The 23,059-nt window shown below is 37.6% G+C and overlaps 2 protein-coding genes across 5 annotated transcripts in view; both read left to right on the top strand.

Moving 5' to 3' along the window:
* Positions 1-23,059, top strand: part of LOC133536308 (poly [ADP-ribose] polymerase tankyrase-1) — a 337,423-nt gene that overhangs the window by 280,492 nt on the left and 33,872 nt on the right. For all 4 annotated transcript variants that reach the window (XM_061876734.1, XM_061876733.1, XM_061876732.1 and 1 more), the window contains 5 exons: positions 3,921-4,092; positions 4,664-4,743; positions 6,421-6,566; positions 6,689-6,854; positions 21,989-22,208. In XM_061876734.1, coding sequence (XP_061732718.1) covers positions 3,921-4,092; positions 4,664-4,743; positions 6,421-6,566; positions 6,689-6,854; positions 21,989-22,208 — 784 coding nt within the window. The remainder of the gene's footprint in view (positions 1-3,920; positions 4,093-4,663; positions 4,744-6,420; positions 6,567-6,688; positions 6,855-21,988; positions 22,209-23,059) is intronic.
* LOC133536310 (uncharacterized) overlaps positions 1-23,059 on the top strand; it is a 193,216-nt gene that overhangs the window by 163,024 nt on the left and 7,133 nt on the right. The gene's annotated exons all lie outside the window — the stretch shown is intronic.

The raw sequence follows: 23,059 nt of genomic DNA on the forward strand, positions 1-23,059 counted from the left end.
TGTTCTCTGCTGGCTGTACATATCCTACTGTAAGACCTACACTGTTTCAATGTCCACATTTCTCTGTTGATGCAATTGTTGATGACTGAAGTTCTGATATCAACCAAAGCTCCCCACCCACCCACCCCCCGGATTGTAAATAATGTAAATAATTCAATGTACATACTATGATGATTAACTTGTGTGATGACTGTATTATGTTGATAGTATATATTTGTACCATGAATTGATTAACGTGGACCCCGACTTAAACAAGTTGAAAAACTTATTCGGTTGTTACCATTTAGTGGTCAATTGTACGGAATATGTACTGTACTGTGCAATCTACTAATAAAAGTATCAATCAATCAATCAATCAATCAATCAATCAATGTTGCAGGCATCAAATTCCAAATGGGCTAATGTTTGCAATGTTTGTTTACCTGTTCAAACGTTAATTAACTTGTCTTTGCAGTCTTTTTAAATGAATATAGGTTGAAAAGGCTTTGCAAATCATTGTATTTTGTTTTTATTTACAATTTACACAACGTTCCAACGTCACCGGTTTTGGGTTTTATACCTTTTTACATTGATATTGTCCTTATTGGCCCCGTTTACACTGCACACAAATCTTTTTTTTTTTTTTGCTCTCTAGTGACACACATTGGATTTTTTTTTTGCCAGTCTAAATGCTCAAAAGTGCTTCAAATCAAATCATTGTATTCTGTTCTTATTTACGATTTACACAAAGTGCCAACTTCACTGGTTTTGGGTTTTGTACATACAGTATGTGTATATATATATATGTGTGTGTGTGTGTGTGTGTGTGTGTGTGTGTGTGTGTGTGTGTGTGTGTGTGTGTGTGTATGTATAATATTGGTGTGTGTGCGTGCTTGTATGTGTATATATGTACAGTATATATGTGTGTATATGTGAATATGTGTACATATATGTGTCTACATATACTGTGTGTATTTAGGGCTGTCGAGTGATTACATTTTTTTATCTGATGTATCACACTCTAGATCTATGATTAATCATGATTAATCACAGGTTATTATTTGCTTGCATGAATAACATTTGCTTAAGAAAATACCCTAATAATTGGATACAAATGCAATTGTGTAGTCAGAATGTCGGACAGGAATATGACTGGCAACATTCAAATTGTGTTTTATATATGAAGGGGAAATCTCCTCTTTGTGAAGTTAATGTTTTTATGCTATTTTCTGTAATTTGTCATTAAATAAAAGCATCACACACAATCATAGCGCAGTTCAGTTTATTTCAAAAACCTGCCAGCAATTCAATTACGATGTAAAGCATCACATATTTCCAGTTGTTTTATTATAGCATGTCCGAAAAGGAGTAGGAAGAAGCAGAGCTTATTTAATCCCTTTTCATATCATATCGGTTTTATCCCATTTCTTTGTTCTCTGTAACAAGAATGTGAATGAATAAATACTAAACAAATAAATCAACCATATGTAAGTAAACAAATATTAAACACATAAATAATCATTACCTCTTTTAAAAAAAAATGGGTTCAAGATATTTATGCTAATTGTTCTTCTTTGTACTTTGTGAACAGTCTGCTAAATTTAATCATATTATTGCTTTTTTTATTTATTTGCTTAATCCATTCTATAGCTTAATTCCACATACTGATATTGTATGTGTGTGACACTCATTGGTACTTTAACTTTAACTTTTTAATGGTCTTAAAGGAGCCATATGTAAAAATCTAGCCAGAAATGGTACTGCAATCACGGTCAAAATTCTATAGTGCCCTACCCCTCTCTCTGACTGAAGTTGCCAGATATGCAGCCGAAACCAGCTCGATCCACTGGGCTACTCCAAGGAACTTTAAACTTCCACTACCTCTTACTAGGGGTTGAAGTGCTAGGACCAAAATAGCTGAACAGACAAGCGCTTTGTCAATAACAAATCTCCAACCAACACATTTTACAAGGAAATTAGAAGTACATCATGCCTGCGTACAATATCACAACGATATCACAACAAATGCCAATCATATGGTTATTGTCAGTACTATCAGAAACACAGACTAAAACAAACTACAACCAACGCTAGCAGTGGTTACACTGGTGAAAATAAGTAGAGCATGCTTAGCAGCCTAATGTACGGCCAAAACTAAAGAGGAGACATTTTACCAAGGTATGCCTATAGGCTACTTTTTCAGTCGTTTCAGATTGCCATATAACTTGGTACAAGTTTGCAATACGCAAACGCAAATGAGGAATTACTTTATCATGTGATTTGGCTGTCTCCATACGTTTCACATTGCCATGACAGCCGAGCTAATGTTGGAACCCATTTCCTCAGCGTATCAGCATATTGAGAACAAAATAGGCACTGACACTACCCATATCCACATAGGTTTTATTTGTCGAAAATATATTTAGCCCTTTCAGTTGGATTACACACCAACATACAGGCTAACGGGGGAAAAATATGAGCGTTAGCCAGTATGTTGATATACTATATGACGGTGTGTTATTGATCAGGCTAGCATGCTTAGCATTTGTTGCACGAACATACTGGCTTTGTTAGACAAGATCATAGACTCTATTGGACAATATAGTTTACATACATTAACAAGTTTGGCGTCAGATGCAAAAAATTGTCTTTGCTTTCAATCGTCTCCATCTTTCAAAAGCATTCCCGATAGAGATCATCGTTTTGTTTCTGGGTTTGTCATGAATAGGCCTTTTAGATTTAGTAAGGTCTGACATGTTTAGTAACTTTACCAGTGGCAGTAGCTAGACAACCTGGATGTGACACACTCACAGACATCGAAATGAGAACATAATAGTATTTCAGGGCTGTGAATGTAATTTTGAAATGAGCATATCCAGTTATCCATATTCTGTTATCAGTTATAGAGGTATTCAAAAATCACATGATTTATTAATGCCTTTTGACATATCAGGGCCATTTAATGAATACTTGACATTAAAGTATTATATATGGCTCCTTTAAGTGTTGTACGTGCATACAAATGTTTTGAATTAGATTTTCCTCTAAGGTTATATGTTTTTCTTTTGTTCTTTTGGGAACAAGTTATAGTTTGTTTTGTACATCATTTTAGCTGTTTGCAAATGCACTAAGTCGTTGAATTTCAATATTATTGATTCAATAAATAAAGGGTTTGTATGTTATCTATTTCCAACATAATGTATTATTCTAATTGATCTTTTTTGTAACACCGTTTGTGAATGAAACGTACATTAAAGTGGAATAAATGACATGCAGTTAATAGTATTAACTTGCCACATACTGCTCTTTTCCTACCAAAGGGTCCAAACTGGATGTCATTGAATGACGACGTGTGCTCAAACTCGGACCAACTGTATTTAGTGACGAAAACAAACACTCTCACATAAATATTGAGCTTATTGCAACCATAAAGAGCAGAACACATATTGTTTAACTTTTGTACACTTACTTAAGTTATCTGCTGCACTGACAAGATGACTGCTCCCTGTGCCAAACTGCCGTGTCAAAACTGGCGTGTGACGTCATGATTTACCTTTTTCAGGAGCACCAACCCTGGTTTGTAAGTGGCTCCGCTGGCCACTTACTTAAAAAAAATACTGGAGAAAGTGTGTCCCTTGAAAGCTCAATACGGAACACATGCTTTTGTTTCTGAATACGGGATTATTCTGTGTTTCAAGGGATGTTTGGCAACCCTATTTAAGTAGCATTCATGCTAAATAATCAAATTCAGTTTTTCTACTGCATTTTTTTTTGCGTGTGTTAGTTCTTAAAAAGGAAATTCTGATATTGAAGTTCTATTTTACGTTACTGGTAATTATAGCACAACTTCTTCAACAGTTGTATTGCTTATTTTCATCTTTGACAAAAAGATATTCAAGGGCTGTTTTACTACAAAAAATTAAATTCCGAAGTGTTTGCAGGTGAACGCATTGGACACACTGGGTCAGACGGCCTTACACCGCGCAGCAATGGCAGGCCATCTGCAGACCTGCAGGCTGTTGCTAGGATATGGAGCAGACGCCTCCCTGGTATCGCTGCAGGGCATCACTGCTGCTCAGATGGGAAATGAGGCTGTTCAGCAGATACTCACTGGTAGGGTTGAAGTATTTCTGGAAATGTGTATTTGCAGTGCTTTTGTTGCCGTGCACTTCTGGCAATAAGAGATAAGCAGGAAGGAAATTTTTGTAGTGACAATCCAGTTTGGTTATTAATTTTAGGGAAAAGCGAGTTATCTCATTGGTTTCTTGTGGGTGGAAACGTCACTCGGTATGTACACATACAATTTTGTTATTTTACATTGTCGCCTTCTTTTAGCAGATTTTCTGACCCTTTTAACACCATTACCCGTGGACACGATTCCATTGGTGCGCAAAGCATACTGAATAGATACTATAGGGCTATAGTCATTTATTGAGCAATTTCATACGTTGTAGTTTGTAACATTTGATGATGAACAACAATAATATCACACGAATAAACTTGCTAACTTTTACTGGTTGCTATGCCTTTGCTCTGGAAGCTGCAGTGTAATAGTTCATTGTCTCCAGCTTTTTGCATTGCCTGTTTTCTTGCTACCCTTTGTCTAGTCAGAAAATCAGCAATATTTGTTGTGCTGTAAGTGTATCGAAATATTTGGCCTCATTTTCTGTTGCTCTCTCTTCAGAGAACGTTCCAGTAAGAAACTCAGATGTGGACTACAGACTTCTGGAAGCTGCGAAAGCTGGAGACCTGGACACAGTCAAGGTAGTTTAGTTAGTTATATTTAGTTTTTTTTGCAGACATTATAACATTTAGTGTATGTTCACTTTGCCTTTTGGGCTTTTAAAAGCTTTGGCTGAACGTCTGTTAATTCTAGAAAAAAAGATTTGCGGCATTGATTTTTTTCCTTCTTTTTTTTATTTTTATTTTTTTTTGCAAAGCTACCTTCCGATTGATTATTAACACAGCCGACAATATTTATTTCCTTTTCAGATAGAAAAGATCTAATGGTTCAAAGAGACAGTTGTCAAGCTAAGTAAGATGTCCATTAACTGGGTCTGGAAAAGGAACATTGTATTGATGATACAGTATTTTAATCAACATTCGTGAACCATGTTTCCGATGCAGTGTCCCACTGCAATCAATCTGAATAGTCCAGTTGTGATCAAATCGATGCTCTAAGAGTACTATTACCTGGATGAATCAGAAATTTCACAGGCTGTATTTGAATTTATGCTTTAACCTAGGTCTGTACAACTTGACATAATGAACACTATCTCAATCTTGGTGGTTTGACTGAGGACGCAAGTTACTCTCTGTCCTGTTCTTGCCTGTTGTTGTTCCTTATGTTGCGTTTGGACCAGATGTTCCTCCGAGGAAATTTAAGTTGCTGGTCAATGCCAAGTTATTTTGATGACACATAAGCTGATTTTAAATGATAACCCAGAACAGAATAGTTATTTTGCAATTTATTCCAAAGCTTTGGCGAGACCAACCTAAAAAACAACACATTCAATTTGCGTCGCCTAAGTTGATCTGAAAACACTACGGATGTTTTGTCTTTTTCAATACGCCACTAGCCCCCACCCTTCAGAGCGAATACACTTATCTATCGTTTTCCTCAGAAAGAGATAGGAAGAAGGAGTATTGCTACTCCTGCATTCCAAGCTCAAGGTATTCTACAGTGTACCATTGGTCATGAGATAAAGAAAAGATAAAAAGAGTACAAGATGGAACACTAGCTATTTCAAATATGACTAAAGAAAATAAATAACTTTTAAATATGAATATATGTAGATATCTATCTCCGTCACTTTCTACAATATTCCTACTTTTTCATAGGGAATAGAATAAAATGGATGATTGTGGCGACTGGGATGGGCTCCACCCCCCCCCCCCCCCCCTCCCCACAACCCACCCCCACGATCCCAAAAAGTGACAAACTGTAGAAAATTAATGGATGGGTTGGTTGTGTGTCTGGCTTTTGGTGTGTGTGTCATGATAAAAAAGTTATTCTATCAGATGTTTATGAGGGTGACTATCAGAGACATATTGTATTATAGGTAGGAAATAATGAAAGTTTTTTGTCTATTTCGTGTTATTTATATTTGGGTTTGTGATACTGTATCCCTCATATTTTACAGTTGAACATTAAGAAACCATGAGCCCACCCTCCTTACTCCCTGAAATTTATTTTTTCTGGAGAATATTTTTTGTTTTCTGTTCACCCCAGACTGTTTACTCTCTAACTGTAAACTCTAAAAATTAAAGTTAACCAAAGAAAAAACATTATTTTTTCTTTACTTTTCTCAATCTGCTGTCCCTCCGCTAAAGTCTCCTGGCACCTCTCCAGGGAGAGCCGCCTTACTCCTCAAACAGCCCTCTACACTATTTCAAAAATCCAAAGAGGTCTCCCATAAATCTTCCATTCCTTTTCTGCAGTCTCTGTGTACAGCACAGAATGTGAACTGCAGAGATCTGGAGGGACGACACTCCACCCCTCTCCACTTTGCTGCTGGCTACAACAGAGTGTCAGTGGTTGAGTACCTGCTGCATCACGGGGCTGACGTGCACGCCAAGGACAAAGGGTACATATGACAAATAAGTCATAAAAAGGAGCATTTAAGTGTACATTTCAGCGTATCAGATCAATGTTACAAGATCACTGTTGTAAATGAATGGGACCTCAAAGTGTTCTATCCTTTTGCAGGGGTCTAGTCCCTCTCCATAACGCCTGCTCGTACGGTCACTACGAGGTGGCTGAGCTGCTGGTCAGACACGGTGCCTCGGTCAACGTGGCTGACCTGTGGAAGTTTACACCGCTTCATGAGGCTGCAGCCAAAGGCAAATACGAGATCTGCAAACTGTTGCTAAAGGTAGGATTTAATCTATATCTAGGGTGGTCAATACGGGCAAACGCGCCGCAACGTCCACAATCATACCAACAAAACACATCCAATTTGAAACGCACAGCAATATCGAAAAAAACACACAAAACCCCCACATCTAAACCACACATGCAATAAAGGGCAAACACAATTCATTAAATCTATAACATTATAATGTTGTTTTAAAAATGTTTTAATAACCACAAAAAGTGTACCTCAGTGTTTTTCATATAATAATGTATTTGTGGCAGGCCGCTACAAAAAATCCAGAACCCAAACAATTCTAACATCAAAAAAAGTTTTTTTTTGTTGTTGTTTTTTAGGTTTTGGAATACAGTAAGTGACACTTCACCTTGTTGTTCTTAACCATAGGGCCAAAGCCTACTGTTGGGCCGCAAGCGCCCCTTCATTCTTGGGTAGTTGCAGGTTATACTTTGCTTTGTACATCATTTTAGCTGTTTGTAAATGCACCAGATTGTTGAATTTCAATAATTGTGATTTAATAAATAAAAGGTTTATGTGTTCTGTATATCCAACATTATATTTTATTCCAATTTTTTTTTTATAACAAAGTTAATGAATGAAGCGCACATTTGTAGTTGTTTCCCCATATTTCTGCACAATAACACAGATATGCTAACACTAGCAAGCAGTAGAGATTGTTTAGCTATGTGGGAATGTAACTAACGGGTAACTACACATTTCCACTGCTATTTAATGTTGTTGGTAATGTTTTAATGTGGTTATTAGGATCATCAGAGACATACAAAATGATCGCTATTATAGTCCATTGTTTTAGGAGGTTTCTACTTACCAGTTGTCTCAAACAGCCGGGATGTTCCGGTGTCATGTGACATAATAAAATGGTCTTACTTTGCCAACATTCTAACACTTGCTAAACAACTAAGTTTCCTTTTTATCATGTCATCGGCCAGTGTTAATTTTGACAGCAGTTTTTAATTTAGTTTTAGTAATAGTCTTTTGACAAAAGTTTATTTTTGTTATAGTTATATTTTATTCAACTAAATTGATTTAGTTTTGGTCTAGTTTACATCAACTAGTTAAGCATGTTAGTCGAATACAATCACCTTAAATTTTGTCAACTAAAATATAACGTATAACAGACAATGCATTCTTGTAGTTTTGTTGAAAGCCCTTTTACTGTATTAATATTTTGTTTTTGCAGAGCATCTCAAAAATTAAATTTACAACAATACATGCATTCCATGAATATTTCAATAATTCCACATTAACTTTATTGTGCGATTAGCTGAAATTAAGCTTTTTTTCTTTTTTTTTTCAAAAATGGAGTCATATATGACTAAAATGGTCACATGAAGAAACAATCTAGTTTTAGTCTAGATTGGTGGGCAAGCTCGTCTATGAGTACTTCAAAAGAGTGGTTGAGTAAGCAGACTTGTTCCTTTTCTAATGTCTTTAATACTAACAGTAATTCAGTACAGTATGAGCGATTTGGAAATATTATTTTAGGCCTACTTACTGTTGTATAAATGTCAAGATGATTAGCCTGCAGATGGTTCTTCAAGTTGGTTGTATTTTTACCGAAAAAAATGTAGCCACATGGTTTACAATGTATTTTGTTATCTCCCGTTGCAAAGGTAAAATGTCTCCATATGTTCTCTCGTTCTACCAGATGTAAATATATATTCTATAATTATGTGTGTACTTATACAGTAGGGATGTAACGATATAAGAATGTCATATCACGATCATTGTGACCAAAATGATCATGGTTATAATTTTTATTATTGTATTGTATTATGCTAAAAAATATTTTTAATATAACTAAAATAAATAGACACACTGTTAGAAAAAACACTATTTTACATATGTTGTGAAGTGTTTTAATAGATAATCTTTTATTGTTGTACTGTAAATATTGGTTTGTACTGTAGCACTATAAGATTTATTTAAATGAAAAGTGTGTGAAAAATAAAAGGTATTCAAATTATGTATAACTTCTGGCAGGCTTTATACCTGGCGTACTCTGTTCAGCGCTACTTGAACGACCATAAAAACACTTACGTCACTTTTCCTTTAAGGAAGGATCGATCATCATAATCCCCTTCTCAGAGAGCACAGCTTGTAGGTTCAATATGCACAACTGAATAGCTTACTTGCTAGTAATGTGTTTATCTAAGTTTTGATTTGGCTATGTTGTCTTTAACGGTAAAAGACAAATGCCTCTTGTTGTCATGTTAGCATTTAAGCTAGCGAGCTGACACCACCAGTCAGTCCCCTGTGAGTTTATCAAAGTGAAGTCTCAGTTTTTAGATCATTTTGATTTGAAAATGGTACTACTAACCGTTGGGAGTTTTGCATCTGTCATCATTATTACCGTTTATCATTACATCCCTACAATATAGTCTTCTTTTGTAGATCCCCGTTTTACTCGGATTGGATGGATTCCTAATTTGTCCTAACTTGTTCCATCCAACTAAAGACACAATTAAATATGATTGGATTTGGTCTGGCAATATTTTGTCTTGTTTTTATTTCTGTCGACTAAGTTGTCAATTAATTAAGTCGTTGTTTTTGTCAACGTGCAATTATAGGGATTGTTTATCGTCCTATTTTAGTTAAGGGAAAATTGTTTATTAAAGATAAGTAAGAAAAAAACATTTTTGTCAACAAAATGAACACTGCCACCGGTTTGTTGTTCCTATCAAGGTAGAATGCCGGGCTCCGTTTGATTGGCGTAATCGAGTAAATTGTCATTAAAGCTTAAGTTGAATTGGTGAAACAGATTCATGTGACTGCTCGGCTCCGTTTGATAGGTGAAATAGAGTTGGATTGGCAAAACAGAGTCATATGACACTGCTGCCAAATAAATTTGTTTTTGCAAGTCTTAATCATCCATCCATCCATTTTTTACCGCTTATTCCCTTTGGGGTCGCGGGGGGCGCTGGTGCCTATAATGTTGGCAGGCGGGTTACACCCTGGACAAGTCTCCACCTCATCACAAGTCTTAATCATTAGATTTTAAACAATTATAAATCAATCAATCAATCAATGTTTACTTATATAGCCGTAAATCACTAGTGTCTCAAAGGGCTGCACAAACCACAACACAAACCACTACCACATCCTCGGTAGGCCCACATAAGGGCAAGCAAAACTCACCCAGTGGGACGTCGGTGACAATGATGACTATGAGAACCTTGGAGAAGACGAAAGCAATGGATATGTAACGGTGAGAATGAAACTCAATGTTAGGGAGTACAAGTAGTGTTTCTTCTTCACAAAAATACTCAAGTAAAAGTAAAACGTTTGCTACAATGAAAATACACTGACAAGTACAATTTTTTTCAAAAAGTTACTTAAGTAAATGTAACAGAGTAAATGTAGCGCGTGACAACCCACCATTGGAAACAACATCCTCCAATCTAAACGTATATAAACACATTACTGTCTGTGCAACTAAGATATTCGATTGTGCACACTGAAGCTGTGCTTGTAGGTTCAACAAATGTTCTTTGTTACGCACTTTTTATTTAATATTGAAAAACAAGAAAATATTAATAAATACTACATATTGCTCACTAATACAGTATGTATAGAAGAACAGTAAAATACAACAAAAAAACACCAACATTCGAATTTCACACCACGAAAAAAAACATCACAGTGATCACATAAGTGTGTTGTGTCTTATGGCCGCGGGTAGTGGTCAGAAGATTTCAGTGTGTGTGAGTAGTTTTTAAGCACATTTAACAATACCACAATAATAATGATAACTGTGATAATTGCGGTCACAGTAACCGTGATGTGAAATTGTCATATTGATACAACCCTACTGTATTGTTGCACACCTTAATGCAATATGTCTTCTAGACTTGGAAGAAAGAGAAGACATATGGACCATCCGACATCCACACAACTAATTTCAGATAAAATAATAACACACAGTAAGGTTAGTGTGAAATGTACCTTTTGATATACTTGTGGAGTGCAGGTCTTGTGAATTTAGATTTTGAAATGCTCTGCAATAGTCCTAATGAAAGTGGTTTCAAGACATCTTCAACAATGTGTTATACTTTATATTGTAGTCGACAACATTTACTGTATTTTTAGTCGACTAAAAGTACATTCATTTACATTACTAAAATAAGGCTAAAACTAAAAAAAAATTTTGTCAAAAGAGTATGACTAAAACCAAATTAAAAACTGTTGTCAAAATTAACACTGCTTCAGGGCATCCCGCTAAAGTGTTTGTATATCCCTCTCAGACCTGGTGCCACTGTTGGGCCGTCTTTTCTAGTAAAATGAAAAAATGGAACAAAATAAAATAAATACATACTTAAATAATTATCTAAATGCGTCATTAATTAATTAAATCGTAAAACATTTAAATTATGATATATTTTTTTTAAATTAAACCAATGATTTATGAAACAATTAAATACTTTTACGTTAAATCAATTGAATTTAATAAAATACATTCATATATTTAAATCAAATATATAAATCGCTCCGGAGTATACGTCGCACCGGCCAAAAATGTATAATAAAGAAGGTAAAAAACATATATAAGTCGCACTGGAGTATAAGTCGAATTTTGGGGGGAAATTTATTTGATAAAATCCAACACCAAGAAAAGACATTTGAAAGGCAATTTAAAATAAATAAAGAATAGTAAACAACAGGCTGAATAAGTGTACGTTATATGACACATAAATAACCAACTGAGAAGGTGCCTGGTATGTTAACGTAACATATTATGGTAAGAGTCATTCAAATAACTATAACATATAGAACATGCTATAAGTTTACCAAACAATCTGTCACTCCTAATCGATAAATCCCATGAAATCTTCTTCCTCGATGTCGCTTTTAAACAACTCTGCCAACTCCAAAGGAATGCGCAGCTTCCTCTTGTTGTTTTCTGCTGCATATTTCACTACGTCCAGCTTGTAATCTGCAGTACATGATTTCCTTTTTGGTGCCATTTTTGTTCAGCCCTTCTCAGTTTTTATAAGTTACCGTCAACGTTGAAATCATCCATTTTAATAGCTACGGCAGTAGCATATAGCAGTTAGCATTCCATGACCCACAATGCACTTCTGCCATGACCTTCCCCCGCCAAATTCTTATTGGTTAACGTGTGTGTGATGATTGCTGACGTGTGTGTGACGATTGCTGATATTTTCTTCGTCTCTTCCGCGAATGAGATAAATAATATTATTTGATATTGTGTTATTTGCAGTACATGATTTCCTTTTCGGTGCCATTTTTGTTCAGCCCTTCTCAGTTTTTATAAGTTACCGCCAACGATGTAATGATCCATTTTAATAGCTACGGCAGTAGCATATAGCATATACCAGTTAGCATATATGCTATATAGCATATAGCATATGCTATACGAATTCTTATTGGTTGACGTGTATGTGACGATTGCTGACATTTTCTTTGTCTCTTCCGCGAATGAGATGAATAATATTATTTGATATTTTACGGTAATGTGTTAATAATTTCACACATAAGTTGTTCCGGAGTATATGTCACACCCCTGGCCAAACTATGAAAAAAACTGTGACTTATAGTCCGAAAAATACGGTACCCAGTTTGAATATATAAAGTTCATCAAGACAATACTCTCATAATCCAACCGCTGTGTTAGCTGGCAGATGTCATTGGGAGCCTGGCTTTATAATTCCTTTTCATTTGTGTGAGAGAGTGTCAGATTGCTCTGAGGGACCAATGCAACTGTTTGAGGTAGTGTTATGCTTAACTTCAGACTTTGTGTATTTTGTGTTGCCAAGTGTGAAAGTTGTTGCATCAAAGAGAAGGTCAACAGGACTTACTACTGATATTAACACTCCTTATCTATGTGGTTTAAAACTCCAGTCCCAAAGCAAAACTCTTTTGGACTAAACAACTGCCTCTTTTTCCGCCATTATTGATTAATTTAAAGATGAGGCCTCGGAATGTTAATGTAAGTGTCACAATGTTTGGCTTCTGCTCTCTGATCCAAGTCAGGGGAAATTGTTATCTAATACCACCTGGCAATAATACAAGTGTTGCTTTTTTCATCTCAAGTGTGCTTTTGTTGCTGCTCTTCTAATCACCTCCAGACACGTTTACATCACCCACTGCAATGTTGCCGTACAGAGCTGCATAAATGATTTGTTCGAACAACCAAATTCAAGCAGGGAGCACATGGGGAAACACGCAGTCACAATGGGAAATGTGACCTCTATTTTCCAATTGTTACCATGTCCTTGAAGTGGGACTTTAAAAACAAAATAGACACACCATCAATAACATTAAGTGGACCTGCACAACTAAATGAGATGTATGTTTGATTTTTTAAAGACAAGGTAAAGATTAGTGATAAAATGAATTGTGCTTATTGTCTCACCCAGCGGTCGGCACACATGTTTTGAAATGCTGCTTTGTATTTCAGTGTGGTTGGCCACTTTTTAAACCACTTAGACTTTGGATACGTGGACGTTCATGCGGATACAGCAGAGTACAAACACATCATTTGCACTACCAGTGCTTGTGTGTTAATCGGCTCCGCTTTGAATGTTCTCTCTCTCACTCTCTCTCTCTCTCTCCCTCTCTCTCTCTCTCTCTCCCTCTCTCTCTCTCTCTCTCTCTCTCTCTCTCTCTCTCTCTCTCTCTCTCTCTGTGTGATTTTTTCGTGTCCTTTTTTGTGTAGAAATTGTGCTCAGAATAAAACCAATCCTTCCCCTTGCAATACTGCAAGTCTGCTCTTGAAAAATACACAGACACATAATTTGGAGATTTCAGTCATTAAAAACTTGGAGAAGTCCAATAATTCTACTATTATGGTTTCCCAATAGTGGTAATATATTGAAATTACGTAAAATCCTACAGTGACTTAATTAACAGACCTCCACCACAGCCAATTTGTGTAAAAGTAAAAACAAATTAATAGAGCGTGTGTAAATTAGAGATGTGCCATTGGACTGATCGATATCGCACGATCTTGAAAAATTACATGATTTCCATTGCCAATTAAAGGCCTACTGAAATGAGATTTTCTTATTTAAACTGGGATAGCAGGTCCATTCTATGTGTCATACTTGATCATTTCGCGATATTGCCATATTTTTGCTTAAAGGATTTAGTAGAGAACATCGACGATTAAGTTCGCAACTTTTGGTCGCTAATAAAAAAGCCTTGACTGTACCGGAAGTAGGAGCCAATGTGCGCATGATGTCACATCCGCACATTGATTGCAATCATAGACACCAGCAGCGCGAGCGATTCTGACCGAGAAAGCGACAATTTCCCCATTAATTGGAGCGAGGATGAAAGATTCGTGGATAAGGATAGTGAGAGTGAAGGACTAGAAGAAAAAAAAAAGACGAGGGCAGTGGGAGCGATTCAGATGTTATTAGACACATTTACTAGGATAATTCTGGAAAATCTCTTATCTAAATATTGTGTTACTAGTGTTTTAGTGAGGTTATAAAGTCATACCTGAAAGTCAGAGGGGTGTGGTGACCGCCAGTGTCTCTGAGTGAAGCCATGGAGGAGCCAACACAGTCGCAGCTGCCTCTTTGACAGCTGCAGGAAGAACGACACGAGCTCCACTCATGTTTACGGTAAGAGCCAACTTATTACCACAATCTTCTCACCGAAACCTGCCGGTTGACATGTGGTAGAGAAGCATGTTCGCTTGACCGCTCTGTTCCATATTAAAGCTTCACAACAAACAAAGAAACTCTGTTTCTGTTGCTACAGCCGGCCGAAATACACCGCTTTCCACCAAATGCATTCTTCTTTGTAGTATCCATTATTAATTGAAAACATTTAAAGAGATTCAGCAACATAGATGTCCAGAATACTGTGTAATTATACGATTAAATCGGACGACTTTTAGCCGTGAGTGGTGCTGTGATAAAATGTCCTCTACAACCAATAACGTCACAAGAACACGTCAACATAAGCGTCATCATTCTGCGACGTTTTCAACAGGACACTTCGCGGGAAATTTAAAAGGCCGTATTGGCATGTATTGCAATGTTAAGATTTCATCATTGGTATATAAACTATCAGACTGCGTGGTCGGTAGTAGTGGGTTTCAGTAGGCCTTTAAAGGGGAACAATATCACCAGACCTATGTAAGCGTCAATATATACCTTGATGTTGCAGAAAAAAGACCATATATTTTTTTAACCGATTTCCGAACTCTAAATGGGTGAATTTTGGCGAATTAAACGCCTGTCTATTTATCGCTCTCGGAGCGATTACGTCAGAACGTGACGTCACCTTGGTAATAAAGCCGCCATTTTCTCAAACACATTACAAACACCGGCTCTCAGCTCTGTTATTTTCCATTTTTTCGACTATTTTCTGGAACCTTGGAGACATCATGCCTCATGTGTTGTCGGAGGGTGTAACAACACTAACAGGGAGGGATTCAAGTTGCACCACTGGCCCAAAGATGCGAAAGTGGCAAGAAATTGGACGAAATTTGTTCGAAATATGAGGGTGTGGGGAAAGCCAACAAAATGGTCAGTCGTTTGTTCCGCACACTTTACCAACAAAAGCTATGCTACTACAGAAATGGCAAGATTGTGTGGATATCCTGCGACACTCAAAGTAGATGCATTTCCAACGATAAAGTCAAAGAAATCTGCCGCCAGACCCTCATTGAATGTGCCGGAGTGTCTGCGCATTTGCACAGAGATGTATGGATAACCTGCAGATGCATTTCCAACGATAAAGTAAACAAAATCAGTAAGGTGAGTTTTGTTGATGTTATTGACTTATGTGCTAATCAGACATATTTGGTCGCGGCATGACTGCCAGCTAATCGATGCTAACATGCTATTTAGGTTAGCTGTATGTACATTTGAAACTATATTTTCATCCAGCGTTTCCTTCCACCCGCATTTAATGCCAAACAAACACTTACCAATCGACGGATTTAAGTTTATCCAGTGTCACAAGATGGAAAACTTCTGATCGTTGGTCTGCACATTTTACCGGCGGTGCTAAGGCAGACATGGCCGATAGTGTCAATAGCAAGTCGCTCAATAGCTTCAGTTTTTTCTTCAATTTCGTTTTCGCTATCTGCCTCCATACTCCAACCATCCGTTTCAATACATGCGTAATCTGTTGAATCGCTTAAACCGCTGAAATCCGAGTCTGAATCCGAGCTAATGCCGCTATATCTTGCTGTGCTATCCGTATTGGCATCACTGGATGACGTCACAGGAAAATGGATGGTGGCTTCACATATAGCGAAAATCAGGCACTTTAAAGCTTTTTTTAGGGATATTCCGGGATGGGTAAAATTTTGAAAAAAAACTTTGAAAAATAAAATAAGCCACTGGGAACTGATTTTTATTGGTTTTTAACCCTTCTGAAATTGTGATAATGTTCCCCTTTAAGGCCTTTCGATGCTAAACACAGACGCCAATCTTCTCTGGCTGACTGTATTTATGTTTAGTGTTTTGGCTGGCAAGTAACCGGTTAATTGTGTGTCCTCTGTACACAGTGTAGAGATGCTCCCCTGAGTTAATAATACCGGTAATCACCTTTAAAACGGCAAATAAACTGCAATTCTTAATATCTTAGATATCATTATCAAGTATTAGGACAAGGCTAATGTTACACACTGATAGCAAGTGGGAGCAGACATCCTAATAGTTGAGCTAGCTGCTAAGCTAGCTCGAAACAACAGAGAAGAGAAGTACTTAGTAAGGTTTAAGAACTGTAGCTGGAACAGCAAAAAGTAAGCAGCTAATACCAGTAAATTAATAAGTAGTATAATAAGAACCATCCATCCATCCATTTATTACCGCTTATTCCCTTTTGGGGTTGCGGGGGGCGCTGGCGCCTATCTCAGCTACAATCGGGCGGAATGCGGGGTACAACCTGGACAAGTCGCCACCTCATCGCAATAATAAGAACCTAGACAGGATAATATAGCAGAAGCTATATTATACAATGTGTCAGCATTGTCACAGTCAGTACACAACACATAAGATGAGGGCAGATCAATCCATTGATTGATGGTGTGGATTCCAGGGGTAATATCAGTATAAGATTACTACTAGAGTGATCGGATTCCCATTCTTGTTATCTCAAAATATGTTTCTAGTTTTTGCTAATGTTACAGATTCAGAGAGTAATTCCTTGTAAACAGCAGGACTCTGAGATCAAAAATAATTAAAATTGGTAATAAATTATAGTTTTTGATTTTGTTAAGTTATTGTGTACCATTGACTTTGTTTTGCTCGAGCTACTCTATGTAATGCAAGAGAATAAGGAACTATAATAGTTAAAATGTTGGGCTGATATTGTTAAACTATTAATGTTGTTTATTTTCATACAAAAGCCATAAAAGAGTATAAGGCAAATTAAGGAGGTCATATTATGATTACTTTTTTCTACATTTAGAACACTTATTTATGGTCAATATAACCTGTAATGGTGAAAATGCTTTATAAATCATGTTTTACAGACTATCTTCAAGCCGCTTTCTGGCCGTCTTTTCAGGATGCGCAGTTTGTGGCCGGTCTCATTCATGTGGCTCCATTTCGACAGTGTCTTCTCCACGTCATCTCTGTTGTACTGGTAGTGTTTAGCAAGTCCATAGCAAATCTACTCAGAGGTATAAGTTAGAACTATACGCTACTTTTTATTAGAAATGGCAACAGCGAAAGATGAATGCCCACCCATAAGAGGTTATAGGAAAAAAACAGCTTATTGACTATAACACAGGCTACACATTTTCAGGACTTATGCAGAGCCCAAATACAAATCGGCAGGTACCAATAGATAAGAAGAGTTAGTTTTGCAAAATATTGCAAAACAAAATACCTGATAATGTATCCTAATAGGTGCCATTTTGGGGTCTTTATACACGGATTAGAACAATTCTCGTATGTTGAAGCACAACATACGAATTGATTAACGTGTACCCCGACTTAAACAAGTTGAAAAACTTATTGGGGTGTTACCATTTACTGTTCAATTGTACGGAATATGTACTGTACTGTGCAATCTGCTAATAAAAGTTTCAATCAATCAATCAAACAGTACGTCTGAATACAGTAGCCAAAATGCTCTGGGTTCCATCAAGTGGTGTGGCTTTGTAGCGTACCAAAGTTTCACTAAAACATTTTGACAGATTTTTGAGCACAGTGTGTAATGTTCTTTATTTTCGTTTTGGTGTTGCTTGCTTACAGGTAGGTAATCTCATTGAACAGGCGTCAGTCAACCTGCAGTCCACATGTACCTCTTATGTGTGACTGCCATCTACTGGTCTCACTTATCATGACACCAAGTACCAAATAAATTTGCTTCGAAGTCGGTAAACACAATCAGAGTTCGTACATAATACATACATACATTAGGCACACCAAGGTTTAAGGCGCACTATCGATTTTTGAGAAAATTAAAGTATTTTGAGTGTGCCCTATAGTCGGAAAAATATGGTAAATAGAAAAATGTATTGTTTGTACATGTGATAGGTAATTGTATCGGCCGATCTCACTGGGATCCATTGAGGATGACCTTATGCAGCAATTCAAATGGAGAAAACATTCATTGTCTGTGGGGTTGTACTAATTACATAAATATGACAAAAATGTGAAAAGAATATCCTTGCTATGCACTCTTATTCAGATATGCACCAAAATTATGTATATGTAAAATACATAAAAATGAAATACAAAGATAAACTTCCATAATGTTGCAGTCAGATTAAATTTTCACAAAAACAACAAAACTGATTCATCTCATTGAAATACATTGATCCAAATAATGAGGCCCACAAAGGCCTGCTTATATATCTTCTTCACCTCCTAGTTTTCTGACACTCTTATTTTATTAGCGCAGGCAAGATAGAGCAGCAATTTTATTGTGAAGAAAGGAACTGTACTGTCGGTCTCTCTACACTTTTGACGGCACTGGGCTTTACGCCTAGCTTTTTCAGTAGTAGCATCGGTGCTATACTGACTGATCGGATCCCAAACACACAAAAATGGGTACCAACAAGTAACAAAAGTAGGTTTTGCGTAGTTGGATCCCAACTTAAGAAGTGTTATGAGATAATAAAAAAGCAAAATACTTGAAATCAGTATAATAAAAGTCAAATATATCTCCAATCTTCTTCAAAGAAACATTTAGCTATGCTCAATTCTTCACAAAAGAACAAAATGGGAAATAAAGTGAACTGGTTTAAGAGGAAATGTTTAAACGTCAGCAGCAACATGAAAATAATTGACCTATAGCAATAGTCTTTTTATAGGTAAACATTATTATAGGATAAGCGGTAGGAAATGGATGCTTCATGATGCTGTGTGGCTAGCTTTGTTCTGAAAATTACTTTTAAAAAAGTAATTAGTTATAGTAATTGAATTTGTAACTCTTTAATAAATGTAATGAATTGTTAGGTAAAATAATTAATGGGATACTTCAAATATCTGGCATAATGCAGTTAAGGTAAGTTTCTGTGTGTGTGTGTGTGTGTGTGTGTGTGTGTGTGTGTGTGTGTGTGTGTGTGTGTGTGTGTGTGTGTGTGTGTGTGTGTGCGTGCGTGCGTGCGTGCGTGCGTGCGTGCGTGCGTGCGTGCGTGCGTGCGTGCGTGCGTGCGTGCGTGCGTGCGTGCGTGCGTGCGTGCGTGCGTGTGTGTGTGTTTGCGCCTTTTAAAAGGCGGTGCCTGTTGCCTAGTGATGTCGGCTAGTCCATGCTCGGAGTCTCACGCATTTTAGCTTGAGCTATTTCTGTTAGCTTAGCAGGATAAGAGCAGCCGTTGTCGGCTGTGATGGCAGCTCTTTTGAATCTTTCACTGCCTGGTGTTACTTCTGCTTAATAAATAGATTGAATGTGTTTCCATGGCTGTATGTTCTTGTCAACAAACTGGGTATTGTTTGTATAACAAGTTTGTCACTTCAATTATTGATTTTTTGTTCAATATTTTTTCGCACCCGCGTAGTTACTAGTACTCAGTGCAGTTTATGTGAAGTTTTAAGGTGCTGAAAAAAGCATTGTTTTTTTTTTACTGACTAGTTCCTCTAACTAAGACCTTGATTTCATCTGTTTTGGAAGACTTGGAGCTCACACACATTCCCCTTACAGCTACTGTCCCGCTCCCCTCTGTGCACTGTGCATGGTGCCTGAGGCAGGTAAACAAACACAGCTGTTAAGGCGCACTGAGTGATCAGACACTTCCGCATCAATTATTTTTCCATTTGGTTATGGTTTTAAAGGCCTACTGAAATCCACTACTACCGGCCACACAGTCTGATAGTTTATATATCAATGATGAAATCTTAACATTGCAACACATGCCAATACGGCCAGTTTAGTTTATTAAATTGCAATTTTAAATTTCCACGAATTATCCTGCTGAAAACGTGTGATGACGCGTGCGCGTGATGTCACGGATTGTAGCGGACATTTTGGTCAAGCACCGATCCCAGCTATAAGTCGTCTGCTTTAATCGCATAATTACGCAATATTCTGGACATCTGTGTTGCTGAATCTTTTGCAATTTGTTCAATTAATAATGGAGACGTCAAAGAAGAAAAATGTAGATGGAAAGCGATGTATTGCGGCTGCCTTTAGCCACACAAACACAGCCGGTGTTTCCTTGTTTACATTCCCGAAAGATGACGGTGAAGCTTTACTATGGAACAGAGCGGTCAAGCGAACATGGTTCCCTACCACATGTCAACCGGCAGGTTTCAGTGAGAAAATGGTGGCAATAAGTCGGCTCTTACCATAGACATGAGCGGAGAGCTTGCGTCCTCCTGCGGCTGCGGACTCTTTTGCCTCCTCCCACCGGCCGCCCCCTACCGTCGGATACTTCCACCGTGGAGAAAGAAAGAAAATTTTTTTTATCTCAGCCCGGCCCGCCTGGCTGCCTTCGCCTCGTCGAGAAATGTGGCTTCCCTCAGAGACACTGGCGGTCACCACACCCCTGGCCACACCCCTCCGACTTTCAGGTTGTACAGGTAAAACCATATAATCTCACTAAAACACTAGTAACACAATAAGCAGACAAGGGATTTTCCAGAATTATCCTATTAAATGTGTCTAATAACATCTGAATCGCTCCCACTGCCCTCGTCTTTTTTTTCCTTTTTTTTTCCCTTGTCCTTCACTCTCACTTTCCTCATCCAAGAATCTTTCATCCTCGCTCAAATTAATGGGGTAATTGTCGCTTACTCGGTCCGGAACGCTCTCGCTGCTGGTGGCTATGATTATAAACAATGTGAGGATGTGAGGAGCCCTACAACCCGTGACGTCACGCGCACATCGTTTGCTATTTCCAGTAAAGGCAAGGCTTTTTTTATTAGCGACCAAAAGTTGCGAATTTCATCGTCGAGGTTCTCTACTAAATCCTTTCAGCATAAATATGGCAATATCGCGAAATGATCAAGTATGACACATAGAATGGACCTGCTATCCCCGTTTAAATAAGAAAATCTCATTTCAGTAGGCTTTTAAGTATATTTCAAACATGTTATACAGATAGGCCAAAATGTAACTCCAATTTAATCAAACTTGAATCTGGATCAAAACTCTAATTAAAGGGTAAAATCCGTGTCCTGCTTTTTTTTTCAACACACACTTGACTTATTTTTAGTCGAAAGTTTGACTAAAAGCTTGCACTGTACTGCTTTGCGGCCAGTATGGAGAGACAGTCTGTTGAGATGAAAAGGTCCTCTCTCAGTCTCGGTCAGTTCTAAGCTCTCACAGCCAGCATCATCTCCCAAGATCGTCAGTTGCCATGAATCTCAATCACATGACGAAAGTGAAGATTGATGATTGGTTATTTATGTCTTTTATTTTTTAATGCCTCACGATCAACTGAGACACCCACCGTGTTCGACCGGTAACTCACAAATAACCCTGCTTTAAAGCATCACCTAGGACACGGTTGACTGAATGAAAGTCTGCTCTTTCTAGTTCAGGGGATGTTCTCCCCTCACAGCTTTACAACCATATCTTGCCTTGAGTCTTCTTAAGACAATATTTCATCCATCCATTTACTACCGCTAATTCCCTTTGGGGTTGCGGGGGGCAGTGGTGCTTATCTCAGCTACAATATTTCAATCTTTATGAATTCATGCATAGCTGAGTTACTTTTTCTATCTTGTCCACAGCACGGTGCAGACCCCACTAAGAAGAACAGAGACGGGAACACGCCCCTGGACCTGGTGAAGGACGGAGACACGGACATCCAGGACCTGCTGAGAGGAGATGCAGCGTTGTTGGACGCAGCGAAGAAGGGCTGTCTTGCCAGAGTACAGAAGTTATGCAGCCCAGACAACATCAACTGTCGAGACACACAAGGACGAAACTCTACCCCACTGCACTTGGCAGGTAACTTATACTTGTATTGTTTGCTTTTCGTAGACAACACCTTATCAGGGCTGTCAAACTCGTTTTCATGTCATTGCCCTCAAAGTGCTGCTTGTAGGGGCGGCATAGCTCGGTTGGTAGAGCGGCCCTGCCAGCAACTTGAGGGTTGCCGGTTCGATTCCCGCTTCCGCCATCCTAGTCACTGCCGGTGTGTCCTTGGGCAAAACACTTTACCCACCTGCTCCCAATGCCACCCACACTGGTTTAAATGTAACTTAGATATTGGGTTTCACTATGTAAAACGCTTTGAGTCACTAGAGAAAAGCGCTATATAAATATAATTCACTTCACTTATAATTCCCAACAGTGAATAATATATTAATATAAATGAACAAGGATTCACCTCATGATAGTAACACAATTCCCAATGCATTTAATTACTGTATATATTTTTTGTGTAGACTGAAAAAAAAAGCTTTTGTGTAAAAAAAAAAAAAAAGGCAGCTGAGTCCATATTTATGAAAATAGCTCCTTTAGCATGAATCTTTCTTCGATTGCTTCATTGCAACAGTTTTGTGGCATATTCCATATACAAGGTTTATGACTTAAACCAATGATAAATATTGTGTATTGAATGTAGTTTTAAAATGTGTTTTGATAATAATCACGTTTAGTGCACTGACTGCTTTGTTTGTATAGGTCATATTTATGCTGCTAATGGTTATTTTAGCATTTTATTGCATATTGTGATTCCGACATGTTTATTGATTTATATTTTACAAGATTGAGGAAAGAATTAGGACCTATTTTAAATACTTTATAATGCAATTAGTGTTATTTAATGAAGGTATGGCCGTTTAACGGGCTTCACG

The sequence above is a fragment of the Nerophis ophidion genome, linkage group LG17 (genome assembly GCF_033978795.1).
Source record: "Nerophis ophidion isolate RoL-2023_Sa linkage group LG17, RoL_Noph_v1.0, whole genome shotgun sequence".
NCBI classification, from domain to species: domain Eukaryota; kingdom Metazoa; phylum Chordata; class Actinopteri; order Syngnathiformes; family Syngnathidae; genus Nerophis; species Nerophis ophidion.